General features: G+C 50.7%; 1 protein-coding gene across 5 annotated transcripts in view; it reads right to left on the bottom strand.

The window, feature by feature from the left end:
* Nucleotides 1-6,791: 6,791 nt before the first annotated feature.
* Nucleotides 6,792-13,765, bottom strand: part of LOC102937457 (sodium- and chloride-dependent GABA transporter 2) — a 69,863-nt gene continuing 62,889 nt past the window's right edge. For 4 of the 5 annotated variants that reach the window (XM_043540553.1, XM_037878128.2, XM_037878139.2 and 1 more), the window contains 6 exons: nucleotides 13,089-13,201; nucleotides 12,069-12,206; nucleotides 10,415-10,517; nucleotides 9,891-9,991; nucleotides 8,859-9,029; nucleotides 6,792-7,303 (listed from right to left, as the gene is read on the bottom strand). In XM_043540553.1, the coding sequence (XP_043396488.1) occupies nucleotides 7,184-7,303; nucleotides 8,859-9,029; nucleotides 9,891-9,991; nucleotides 10,415-10,517; nucleotides 12,069-12,206; nucleotides 13,089-13,201 (746 nt within the window). In that variant the 3' untranslated portion in view covers nucleotides 6,792-7,183. The remainder of the gene's footprint in view (nucleotides 7,304-8,858; nucleotides 9,030-9,890; nucleotides 9,992-10,414; nucleotides 10,518-12,068; nucleotides 12,207-13,088; nucleotides 13,202-13,765) is intronic. The other variant, XM_037878143.2, reaches the window with a different exon arrangement.

Raw genomic sequence — 13,765 nt, 5'->3', positions numbered from 1 at the left:
ACACTACACCCAAATAAAGTCCATAGTGCAGCAAGAGACGTCTGAAATTGTGACCGCTCCACACAGTTGTGTTGCAACCCTTTGTTATGTGCATTACTGTGCCTTTAAGAGAAAGCTGGGAACAATTCAGCCTCCTTTCCAGAAGGAAGGGGGCAGTTCTCTTGGGAGTGAAGCCGCAGCCAAAACCAGCCAGATATTGCTGGCAGCTGATGGTCACCAGTGGGGAGCACAGGAGGCTGTTCTGGGGCACTGGGAACCCTAATGGGGAGAATCAGGGCCAACTGTTCACCATCCAAGGAGAGGTTTATTTCACAGAACATTGCCTGACAAACAGACATTCCCCAGCTAAACAGTCACCTGCTAAGAACCGAAATGCAGCTGTATCATTTTCCCTGCCCCAAGATCTGCTCCCCCTAAAGCCAATGCACCCACACACACACACGTCCCCTGCCACAATTCCCTCCTTCAAGAAAAGCTGCCATTGCAATCCATTATCAAGAGTCCTACATTTATGCTTTTTCTAATAAAGCTGGGGAAATAATGGTTCACCTGTGGAGTAACACAGCTGGTCGCCCAATTGCTTTGATCCACAAGGCAAGAGATATTGGGGTCATTCATGATATTTCCCAGGAATTTACTTTTTTCCATATCATCTTATCTGCTAGCAATTCTGACAGGGCCACAAAGTGCAGAAGCTTATTTTTGAATATGCTGCATCTTCTTCCCCTTCCCTCAGACTCATACCCTTAATAAAAGCCTTCTAGATTTTGAGATCAAGTGGTAACACACACACACACACAGGGCTTCCAAAACCATGACAGCTCTAGAGTTGAGTGTTCCTCGTATTTCTTTCCAGCTTGAATCAAGGGACGCAACAAGTAGTGAAATCTCAGTGAGAGCACAGTGCAAGTCTCCCATAGAACATGCTACATCTACTCTGCCTCACAAAATGGCAGCTGTGCACACAGATAGGCTGATGCCTTAGAAGTTCAGCAGCGCAGTACCAAGTCACACAGCTATATCCCCAACAATTCCACACAGCTCAGTGCAGGCCTTTCGCTTCCTTTCCCCAAGATGTCCAACGTCCCATTAGATGAGGATGAATTCTGCCTGATCTCACCTCCCTGGGGACTCCTGTCTTCCTGAAACACCACATCTGCCCTAAATTCGTAAGCAGGGAAAAGAGACTAATGACATCATCTATCACCCCAATGCACTAATTAAGTTAAACCAAAAAATCCTAGCCAAAAATCTTGGCAATGTCCTTCCAGCCTCAGTTCCTACCAAAATTGTAACTTAGTCCACAATGTTGCTATTTGAGCTTCCATACAACTGAAAACAGGCTTGGTCTTTCCTTATGCAGTGAAAACTATAATTGGATATACTGGCCACACCTTGTTGAAGTGACAGACAGATTTGTGGTAGATTCACATTTCTTATCCTAAACTCTCCATCCCTCCTACGAGGTTTTGTTTTTTTTGTTGGGGGTTGTTGCTGACTATATCCCAGAAGCTAGCTGCGTGATTGGCTCACATCTTCCATGCATCCATCAACAGTCATCCTGAATACTGGCCAGGAGATGTCGCAAAGTCCACAAAAGATTCACGAGCTGGGATTCCACGCCAGTGTTTTTCCCTATGGCAGAACATCATTCCTAGCCCTTTGCATTAGTTTGGGTGGAGAAGGGCTGTCAAGGTGTCTCTGCTTCAGGGTGGATGTGATGTGGTGAATCATCTATTGCGCTGCCCCAAAAAGCAGGGGCATGTAGATAATGGAGACATCTGCTGACAGCTGGCCTTTGTGATTCTGTAACAGAGACATTTGCTCTGCTAGGGACATTGGCAGAGAGGGCCCCAGAAGAAAGAATATGGCAAAGTCTTGGACATCTGTTCTCCCCATGCTCGGGTGGCTGACTGGACAGGAGATGAACCTGTTGGAACAGGACATAGGTTCAGGAGACCAACAGATACCTGGACTACACAGGCTGTGAGGGTGCAAAGAGCAATGTGGATCTGGGAGGACAAGCAAATTGGGGTTGGTTGTGGTACCTGCTGGCAAAGTGGTGGGACTGTGAACAGCTACGGTGGAACAACGGAGGGGGTGGAGACTCTGAGTCACCTGGTACAGCCCCTTCACAAGTAGTTATACCATAACTCCCCCAGATACGCTACCCCCTACCACTGCTGTGCCCGGTGCTCCAAAAGGAGGCCGGTATAGAGACTTCCTGGATGGCAGGTCAGTGACGCATTGTCTGGGTTTTCAAACACCCATCATTTTCTCCACTGAAATGCTCATTCACACAGGCATCTAGGAGAGAGTCTTAACAACACTGCGGTGGCTCTCTGTCTGACAGGATCCTGCAATGTTGCCAAGCAGTTCATCCTTACCCTCCCACTCAGGATTCTGCATTTTTAAAATTTCTTCTTAGTGTTGCCTAAGAAGGTGCCCCACCTAATGCCGGGGGGGGAGGGGAGGGTAGATGAGAGAGAAAGGAGAGATTTATTTTTAAGATCAGATGGAAAAGAAGGGTCTGACCTCTTTCCAGGGATTGCTGAGGCAATTCACAATCTCATAAGCCTCTTAATTTTTTATGCAAGAATGGAAAACAGAACTGATGCGGCTCTCTCTACTCACCCCATCTTCCCAAACTATTAGATTCACTTTTCAGAGTAGGTGGCCTCTGAGCTAATGTAACATACGAGTCTCCCCAGGTGGACCAGGCAGAAGTAATGGTAAAGTTCCCGTTGATTTCAATGGCAGCAGAGTTGAGGCAACATGAGTGCTTGAAAATTGCACACGCTAAATTCTGGTGCATATTCCTGCCCTGCTCCAGCTGGGAGATTCTTAAGTTGCCTTAGAGAAGAGCCATGCAAAGACTTTTGGAACTGGAAGTCTGGAGAGAGAATTTCAAATATAATCAGTAAAACTCTTGGTTTCCAAGAATTATCCTAAATTCACAGCCTTGTTTTACTGGTTCTTTTGTAATGACCCTGTAGATTGATTTCAGCTCTGGGAGTCCTGATCAAGAGCACTCACATTTAACTTACCTGTTGCATCGTTGGTTTGCAGCTAGGACATTTCACCCCATCAATGAGCTGACTTTGTCCATGCGTCCTACTCACTGGTTAATTAAGCAGACTGAAAGAACCCTTTCAATGGATCTCTGGGCTCCCTCTTTGATTAAATACAACTCACTGGACATTACACAGCAGTAATATTTATATTAATAGTAACTTGCACTAGAAAATCCTACAGAGATTAATGGAAAATGAAAATCTCTATAGATTTTTTGGAACAATCCTATAAAATTCAGTGGAGAACAGTAGCCCTGCTACTGCATTCTTCAGCAGATTGCAAAACAAAACAAAAAAACCCAGGAACCCGATGGAAAGGATTTCATTCTCTATTAAATTCCATTGGTTTTCAATGTCATTTTTATAGTTCTGTACTAACTTCATATGGAATCCTACTGGTAACATCTCTATTAAAGTCTATGGGATTTTTCCATAAGGGCCTTTCCATAGATTTCAAAGTACTTTCAAATATGGACTCTCATACCACCACTGCAATGTAGGGAAGTATTACTCTCTCTCTATCACAAATGGGGGAAACTAAGGGACAGTAAGGTTACAAGACTTGCTCGAGGCCACACAAAATCTGTGCCAAAGCCAGGAACTGAATGCAAGTCACCTACCTCCCAGGCCTGTGCTTGAACCACAGACCAGCCTTTCGCCCATACAGGAACAGTAACTGAGTCTTTTCAGAAATCCAAGTAATTGATTGGGCCTTTAAATAGCACCGTGCCGGGGATGACAGCAGAGGTCTGGCCATGGGTCCCACACGCAACTAAAATCCTTTAAATGAATCAAAATGCTCAATTCTGGGAAATGGAAAATTGGCCCTTTTGCTCTGGATGCCAGAAATCAGGCTTCCCGGGCCCACCTCTTGCAACCTGCCACCTTGGAAGAGGGTGAATGCTGCCACACGTGCTGATAAGTTATAGGCCTTTTCCTTGCACATGATCCACTCCAGGGACTGCAATCAGAGGACCCTGACCTTGTTGTTAGAGTGCTCTCAGACTGACGACTTCATAAGAATCCTTCTGAGCAAAAGATTTGCTCAGCTCTTTGGAATTTACCAGAGATTCAGGTGAGAAAGGACCACCAAATCACCCAGTCTGATCTCCCGTATATCACAGGCCACTATAGTCCACCCAGATTCCTCTTTGTTGAGGCTAATGACTTCAGTCCTCAGGAGAGCACACTGTTGTGTGTCACAGGCAGAGAACAGCTGATACGGAGGTGCCTGAGGCCCTTGTGAGGGGAGGGAATTGATTGGAGGAGACATGGCCAAATGATGCTACGAGCTGATCCATGCCCCATGTTGCAGAGGAGGGCAAAACGCCTCGAGGGTCCCTGCCAGTCTGACCTTCCCAACCCCAATTCTGGTGATCAGTGTGACCCTAAGTATGTGAGCAAGAACCAGCCATGCACCTAAGTAGATCTCTACACTGCAGGTGGAGGTGATATTGCAGCTTGGACAGACATACCCATGCTAGCTGTGATCTACCTAGCACAGCTAAAACTAGCAGCACGGGCTCCAGTGAGGGCTAGCAACAAGTGGAACAACCCATGCCACTGCGTCCTCACTGCTAGTTTTAGCTGTGCTAGGTAGATTGCAGCTCGTGCAGTTATGTCTGCCCGAGCAGCAATCACAGACGACATATCCAACGAAAGAGGCTTCTGTGCACCACCTCGGCGCACTGGTCAACCCTCTCTGGTGTCCAGTCTCCAGCTGTGACCAATTGCTGATGCCTCAATTGTGTAAAAATCCTTCTTGTCCCCTGTAGGCAACCATAAATAGCACCTTGCATAAAGTCACAGCTGACACTGTTCCAGAGGAAAGGAATTTTAATTACCATTCTGCCCACTTCTTATAGCACCAGCTCTGACCACAACGGACCCAAGTAAACATCTAAGTCCCCCCATGGGGATCAGGATCCTGCAGCCTGGGGAGGCCGGGAATGAGAAGCCGAACACTAGCTGTGCTGGACTGTAGTTCCTCCTTGCACTAGGAATGTGATTTCCAGGATGTGAATCCAGCTGCCTTCACAAACTGGGAGCTTCCCAAGCCTCTGGCCGGCTTAGCTGTAAATTCACCCAAATGACATATTTTTGCAGTGGTTGCTCATATCTTAGCAGGATCTAAAGCAGCGAGGCCACCTTGTGACTACCAGCAGCAATTGCACCTTTCCTGTTTTGTTTTTCATTAAACACCCAATTGGGATATCCTGAGCAGCCCTAGTGAGAGCTCACAGCAAGGACTCAGGGGACTGAATCATGCAGCAATGTATTCAAGGATTCAGCTGCAATCCAGAAATTGCTGGGAGCCTGGCTCAACTTCTTGTGTGTTCCTGCTTTGGAACACATGACGTGAGGAGAGCAAAAAGAGCACCTGACCTCTGGGCAGGGGCACATTAGGGTCTGCACCCACCCTGAATATTTACATGGGAACTTACTGCTTAAAGATACCACCTAAACAATATTCACAGAGAACGATTACATTTAAATTGGGCTGCGCAGCTCTGCCTGGGCTCCCCAGTTCTGTCCTCCCAACACATCAGTTACTAGCTGCTATTCCAGTCCTAGGGTCCCAATGCAGATCTGCTAATGCACCTCCATGCCGGCCTGCAGCATCCCCTGCTACTCCAGTTCTCCCTCCCATCTGCCCTGCAAAGCACCTGAGCTGCAGAAACCTCCAGACCTGCCCGAACACCATAGTCCTGACCTGCAAAAACTTCCTTAGTCCTAAAATCAACCCCCTCCCCGAGAAAAAACACAGACCCTCTGTCAGTGCATTACTCTACTCCTGCTCTTGCTGCATCTCCTGCTCTTTCAGTCCTGCATCCCCACACAGCTTGGCCAGCACACCTCACTCCTGCCTTGCAGCAGCCTCTGCTCTTGGGTTTTAGAGTCACGGATCTGAGCTCCTACGTTCCTTTGGGTTTACCAGCACCGTTCAGGGCCTGATGAAGGAAGAGGCTTCTGTGTGGCCCTCCTTGGGATGGTTGTTATAGGTTGGATGTAAGTGCCGCCCTTCCTTTAAGATAATTGTAAGAAACATTTAAGCTCCTATATGGAGCCAGGTAGCTGAAACAGAGGCCTCCATCCGCAACACAGGCACAAGGCATTTGTGGGTGGATAGGTTTTGCTGGGTATTGTTTTGAGAAGGTTTGTGTGTCTGTGGAAGAGAGGCAAAAAGGCAGAGAAGTAGGGAGAATCACAGCAAAGACAGAGTCAAGATAAGCACTGGGAATATGGCCCTGAACAAAAGCTGAGAGAGTTTTGGGCTAAGTGCTGACGAGAAGCTTGGAACTGAGAGTAAAGACACAATCTCTTATTTAATTCCTACTGTGGTCAGAGAAACTGGACTTTGTACATTCCTTGTAAATAAACAGGAATGCCTGACTCCATCATTGGTTTATCCTAATAACCACTTGGGTCAAAAAGGAGTAACAGTATATAGTATTTCTCTAATTCTGGGAGGTGAGTGAGGGGAAGTCATAACTAATTCGGTGTGGACTTTCCTCTTTAGACTAGCCACACACACCCCCATCACCACCTGGGACTTGGCTTCTTGGGCCATCAGAATACCCATCACCCCTGCCCAGAGAGGTGGTCCTGGTAGATTGGACTCCATGTAGTTCTGGAATCAAGCAGCACCTCTAGGAGCAAGGACTCCTGGTGTGGAGGGGAGAGTTCCCTTACAAAAAAACCCACAAGAGACAAAACTGAGGCAGATCCACTCAGGACTGATAAGATAAAGGATTTAATGGAATGAATGGAGAGGTCCTCAAAGTCCATGTCGGAGAATAGCCTCTGTGACCCTTTGACCGTCTCCACTCCAGGGCTGAGTCTCTCCTGTCCCACCCACTGGAGCGCTGGGGACTCTCAGCTGTTTGAATCAGCTCCTGTGTGTGCTCCCCAGGAGACAATTAAGGTGCATCGCTGACTCCACACTGTCCCTGGAGACCCTTCTATGGCAGCCCCTGCTGAGCCCATCAAATCCTCCAGCGGAAGAGAGATCAGCTCACAAGTCCTGCTCCCCTCAGCAAGTGGAGTATCCTTGAGTCATCCGACAGTTAGAAGGGATGTATCAAACAATCCGGGGGGCCACGGTGGCCCTAACAATGGGACTCTAGCTCTGTCAGCATCAGGAGGCCAGGTCTGGTGGAAGGAAGGGGCTGCCCCGCACGCAGACTGAAAGGTAAATCCTCATCTGGGCAGACCAACTGGCGGAATCTCTGAAAGACAAAGTAGGATGTTGAACAAGGATGAAGGGATGGATCTGGCTCACCCACAGCCTCCTCCCTAAAACCTCACCCCCACCAAACAGCCCCTTTCTAAGTAGCCTTCCAGCAAGGGCAGCATGGAGGGGAGAGGCAGGGAGGAATTTGGTAATCATGACTGTGGACTGCATTTGGCCTGAGGCCTGCACTTCGTCTCCTATCAGCACTTCCCACAAAGTGGTTTTCCTATGGCATTTGACAAGTGATGGAGAGCCAATAACTGCGAGCAGTCGTGAGCTGGAGCCGGTTCGCACCAGTTCGCTGGTCGCAGGACAACCTGTTCTAAAAGGGCTTCTAAATTTAACAACTGGCCAAAAGTGGCCCTGGAGCGCCCACGGGGAAAATTTGGTGGGTGCAGAGCCCCCACCGGCAGCTCCCCTCCCCGCCCCCAGCCCCAGCTCACCTCCACTCTGCTAGTTACGCTCCACCCCGCTCTGCTTCTCCACTCCACCCCCGGCTTCCTGCAAATCAGCTGTTCGTGCAGGAAGCCTGGGAGGGCTGAGAAGCAGGCGGTGGCTTCGTGCTCAGGCCCAGAGAAGTGGAGGTGAGCTGGGGCGGGGAGCGGTTCCCCTGCGGGCCCCTGGGTTACCTGCTGTGGCACGGACAGCCCTCCTCGCGCCCCCCACCCCAGCTCCCCCCCTCTCCGCCTCCCTGGGCCTGAGCGCGAAACCGCCACTTGCTTCTCAGCCCTCCCAGGCTTCCCGTGCAAACAGCTGATTTGCAGGAAGCGGGGCGGCGCGTTCAGGGGAGGAGGTGGAGCAGAGGTGAGCTGAGGGCGGGCACAGGGCGGGAGCTGTCGGTGGGGGCTCTGCACCCACCAAATTTTCCCCGTGGGGACTCCAGCCCCGGAGCACCCACAGAGTTGGTGCCTAAGGTACCACTTTTGATGTGATCAGTGGGGGTAGCGGCCGCTCCCCCTGCTCCCCCACTAGCTACGCTACCCCACCCCTAGGAGCCAGAGGGACCTGCCCGATGCTTCCCGGGAGCCGCCCCAGGTAAGCACCGCTGGGACTCCCCGCCTCGCCCCCCGGCCGGTCCCTCCAGCTCTTAGAGGCAGGGTGGTCACCCACTACTGTGGCCCACGAGACCCTCCTGCCCGGTTCTGGGGGCAGTCAGGGGAGGGGGATGGATGGGGCAGGGGTCCCTGGGATGGGGGCATCAAGGAACATAGGAGGTTGGATGGGGCAGGAGTCCCGGGGGGGCGGGCCACGACCCCCTTGTGGGGTGAGTAGGGAACCAGTTGTTAAGATTTTGGCAGCTCATCACTGACTGCAAGGCACAGGAAGGCAGCTAGTTCTGCGTAGCCCTCCAGCCAGCTTGAATTCAATAAAGCCACTAATTCTTTACAGTAATAGACTGAGCTTCAGTAACTTAATTCTACACTCCTGTTTATTAACCCACAACACACCAATCACACCTCAAGAGGCTGTCACTTCAATATGCCGGTGACCTGTAAGGCCCTCCATCAGCCCGTGTGGCCCAGACCCCACTCCCGAAGCAGCAGACTCACCTCTCTCAGGGAGCCCTTGATCATGGAGAGTTTGTAGACAATCCAGAGAGGGATGCAGACCATAGATGAGAGGGCCAGCAGCCAGCCCAGGGTGTCTCCCCACCAGGGGTACACGTACTTCTTGTTGTAGGTCAGAGGGGTATATTTAATCAGAGAAAACAGGAAGGTAGCCTGGGGAGATGGAAGAAGCCAAGAAGAGAGGAAGGGGGGGAAGCAATGCCATTAGCCAACATGATCTGCCTTCTGACTTCACACCCGCAGCAGGACTTCCTTGGGACAGACAGCCCGCAAGGGGCAACAATCAGAGCATCCATCAGACCCACTTTGGTGCTGCTACCCCTTCAATTAGTGTTTGTTATCTCAGCCAAGAGCTCTTCCGAGCAGGTGATCTATTCCCTCCCCCAGTTATTCCATCCCCACTCACGGATGTCCATGGTGATCAGATAGCCCACACACAGCAGCAGGGTTAAAGCCTTTGGCTTCCAAACCACAGGCCACTTGAGCTAAAGCGGGAGTCTGCTCACGAGGGGTATATCGACATGGCCAGCAGAAACCTGCGGCAGCCAGTCTCAGAGCCTGGGTCTACAAATTCAGGCTCATTTGATAACATGAGAAATAGCTGTGCATATGTTCAGGACTGGCCTGGAGTTCAGGTTCTGAGGCAGAGCCTGAGCTCCACCCCAAGCGTCTACCTAGCTTTTTTTAGCTGCATAGCATGAGCCTGCATCTGCAGACCCTGGCTCGGAGACTGGCTGCCACGGGTTTCTGCTGGCCGTGGAGATGTACCAGAGCTGCCAGGAGCAATAGGGTTCTTACCTTCTGTGGATCAGCTGCTGGAGGACAACGTGATGGCCACACAGAGCCAGTGAGCCATTACAACCTTGCCCGCTCCATGGGAAAGTGCTTACTACCTACTCAATATGTCCCCAACACAGTGGCCCCAGAGCTAGCCATTTCCCCCACTCCCACAACAACCTAAACCAGCCCCACTCCTCTCTCAGACCCCCAGACCAAAGGCCTCCAAGCTCTCACCATGCAGACAGCTGGCGTGATGAAGAGCCAACAGTATTTGATAATAGGCCATGGCCTGTAACCAATCATGTCTTCAATGTTATCATAGAAACGATCAGCACCTGAGAAATGCAGGGAAGGAGAGCCTGTTAATAAAAGGGAACAAGAGTAACAGGGTCTGCATGGCCCAGAGAGGATACTGACTGACAGGAAGACCCATGTGGAGAAGAGGGAGCTCAGAAATGGGGCATTATGGGTAATACAGATAAGCGCAAACAAGGGAAATGTGTTAGGGTCACAGACTTCCTTGCTGGCATGAGGCAGCTTCTCCAGCTAGTTCCCCCAGGGCTCTGCTGTCAGGAAGCTCCCACTATCTAAGTCCCAGGGCACTGAAGTGAGGACACGTTGTGTTACTGTCTGTAAAAGGTTCCAATGTACCAGGTTTACTAAGGGGATCTGGGCCTGGTGCTCTTGGGGATAACAGAGAGACCAGCCCCAGGGATTCGGAGTCAGTGAAAGCCGCTGGCCGCCAGGCCCATACTCACCATACACCCAGGCAATACAAAGTGTTTCAAAGATGGCAACGAAGAGCAGGCACATGCCGCTGGCAGCATAGTAATCGAAGAGCTGGAAGATGTACATCCCACCCTGGGAGGGGCCAAGCAGGGAGAAGAAATCTAACTAAGGGACAGGTCAAGCCATTCAGCTAGAGAAAGAACCAACTCAGGTCTTTGGCACCTTCCTGCCCCACCCTCTCCTGGCAGAGCCTGATGACAAGCATTCCCCTTATAAGCCCAACCTGGTCAAAACCCGGATCAGCACTGGGGACATCTGTGGAAATCCTGTTCTCCCCAGATCCCATCCCTGCTCTCTCTGCAGCCTGTCATTTCCAGGAGAGGATAAGTCACTGTTAGGGTGACCAGATAGCAAGCGTGAAAAATTGAAACAGGGTGCGTGGGGGGGGGGCGGTAATAGGAGCCCATATTTTAAAAAGCCCCAAATATCGGGACTGTCCCTGTAAACTCGGGACATCTGGTCACCCTAGTCACTGTCCAGGAGCACAGGGTTATTTTTAGGACAATCTGAAAAAATAAGCCCGGTAGCGGGAAATGGGAAGAGAGACCCACAGGCCAATCTCGCTGATGTTCAAAAATCAACCCAGACTCCAAATTTGCACCCAGATACAACTGAGTGCAATTTTGCAGGCACAAATCGTTGGGGACCCAAATTTTAGCTGGCTTAGTTGCCTAATTCTACAGGCGCTGCTACAACACGGGCCTGCAATTAATTCCAGGCGCAAAACTGCAGGTGCAAAATCAGGCCCAGAGAGAGAGAGAGAGAGAGAGAGAGAGAGAGAGAGAGAGAGAGAGAGAGAAACACACACAGGAGTCACCTCCTCCCACTGCCAAAAAGGGAACCTGGTCCCAATTCTGATCTCAGACCAATTTTCACACCAGTGGAATTCTATTCACTTCCATGGGGCTAATCCCAGTTTACGCAAATGAACGTGAGGTCAGAACCAGACCCAGCAGCTAGCTGTACACACAGTGCTCATGAGGGTCCCATCAAGTAGGGAAGAAAGGGATAAAGACGCTCCAATAGCCTTCAAATGAGACAGGGGTAGGGCTTGGTTTGCATGAAACTCTGAAAAGTCCTGACCTCCAAAACACTCTCTCACAGGCCAGCACAGAGCAATGGTCCATGAGAGTTTAGGACAGGCAATGAAAACTGCAATATCCAGTTGAAAGAATTTTTAGCGAGGCAGAATGTAAAACGCTGCACTGGAATTGGGCCATATCACTGCAGAGCAGCTCTTGTAAAATACACCCCGGAATCCTTACTGACCACTCGGGCCAGGGCTTCACTTTAAAACCCGCCCCAGGACTGGCAACTCCAACCGCACAGTGCCCACTAGTACCATGCTGAGAAAGAGGGCAGAGCACCACGTACTGAATCAGTAACATCAGTTTGCAGCACCTAGGGTGCGCCTTAGAGGTCTCCCATCTGATCACTGACCCAACACTGCTTAGCTTAGGAGAGCAGAGACTACAGCCCCAGGTGGAATTGCTCCTAATCCAGCCACAGGGTCTAGAGTCCTCTTTCTGCCCAGAGGAATTTCAGTCAGACGTGACCAGAGCACCCCACAGACTGTGAGCTACAGGAGGGATGGACGGAGGGACTCCTGTCTCTGAGCTCTACCTCTGTGAGCATGACTAGTCCTACAAGGTAGGAGAGGATGGAGACAAGCAAGATGAGGGTCTCACGGCGGTTTTGCTTCCGGAAGATGGTGGGGTACATGTCAACAACAGCTGTCACCAGGCTCTCCACACAGACGAACTAGGAAGAAGAAAATTCACACACCTGTCAGCACACTCCTACTATGCCAGCTGGCTGGTCTTTATTGCGCCACGGCCTCTTGCTCACAGGACAGGTTTCCCTCAGCCAGGAGATACTGCACACATTCAACATTGAGAGCTAGCCCCAGCCATGCCACGGCTGTCCTGGGAACTTCCATTGGCGTCCATGCCTCAATCCCTTACTAAAGACGTGCTGCTGGAAACCAGTGCCAGGACATTTCCCAATCCCTCACTAGGCATGCTGCTGAAATCATGGCTCTGACTCCAGAAGTATTGCTGGAAACCAGCATCATGGTTCACAGGACATCTGCTCAGACCCTTTCCCACACAACCACAGAATGGGCTGCAGCTCTTCCCTATGCTGTATGGGCTGGATGGAAGGAGGAAGCTCGCAGGGAGCATGACATTTTTTATCATAGCTCTCAGATGCTCCAGCTGAGATTGGGGCCCCATTGTGCCAGGCACTGGACAAACACATAATGGGACAGCTCCTGCGCCAGAGAGTTTACGCTCCAAATAGACCCGACAGGCAATTGAGGTGAAGTGACGGGCCCAAGGTCACACAGCAGGTCAGTAGCAGAACTGGGAATAGAACCCAGATCACCTGAATCCCCATCAAGTGCCCTGTCCACTGGCCCCATCTCTATGTCTGAGCCCATACTAGATTAAATGAGAGCTGACTGGATGCAGGGGCGCTCTACTCGGTCTAGACAGGGGAACGTGCTTTGCTACCTCAGAACTTGTACCCAGGTCTTTCCCTCACCACCTGGCCATTTATCAAGTGGAATGTATTAGCTGTCAGTTTGAAGGGAAGCTGGTCAGACAAGAAGGAAGCACTCGTGTCCTGTCTGTGCATCTGTACCTGGCTGTCCAGTCCCAGCAGAACAACCATCAGGAAGAAGCAGCAGGCCCAGAGTGGGGAGAAAGGCAGCATGACAACAGCTCGAGGGTATGCGATAAATGCCAGGCCAGGCCCTGTGAGAAGAGGGTCATTTATAGAAGATGGTAGGGCCCAAATCTAGAAGCCATCAGCTGCATCATCGCCCTGCCAGGCTGTGAGGAAGAGGCCACCAAAGAAGAATCAGGGAGACTAGCAGCTCAGAACTGGTCTATGGCACCCACCCATCTGCAAAACACACCCAACCTTCCCCAATAAATTCACTCCTGGCACTAGAAATCACCTTTCAAGAAACAATGGCTCCATTGCTGGGTGAGGAAGATCAGAGGAACCAGAGCAGGCTACGGCTTTACTGCCAGGAGTGGGGGCAGATGAGCCACAGCAGGCTGTGGGCTCCACCTCCATGGCTAGGGCTGGGAGCTGGTGGATTGTTAATGTCCATGCAGAGCAAACAGACCTTAAGGTTTCATGCCAAAGATCCACACGCCGTAACCAGAAGAGCTGAGTTGACCCTTCTGGGATTTGAACCTGGGGTTGCAATTAATCTCATTTCATTGTGGTTCATTGTACATCTTAGGGGGTCAGCACCTTTGGGACACCCCTCAGTCACTCTGTTCTCTGCTCTGCTCTCTTAACAGGAG

The sequence above is a fragment of the Chelonia mydas genome, chromosome 1 (assembly GCF_015237465.2).
Source record: "Chelonia mydas isolate rCheMyd1 chromosome 1, rCheMyd1.pri.v2, whole genome shotgun sequence".
In the NCBI taxonomy this organism is placed as follows: Eukaryota; Metazoa; Chordata; order Testudines; family Cheloniidae; genus Chelonia; species Chelonia mydas.
This window is presented reverse-complemented; position numbering and strand designations above follow the sequence as displayed.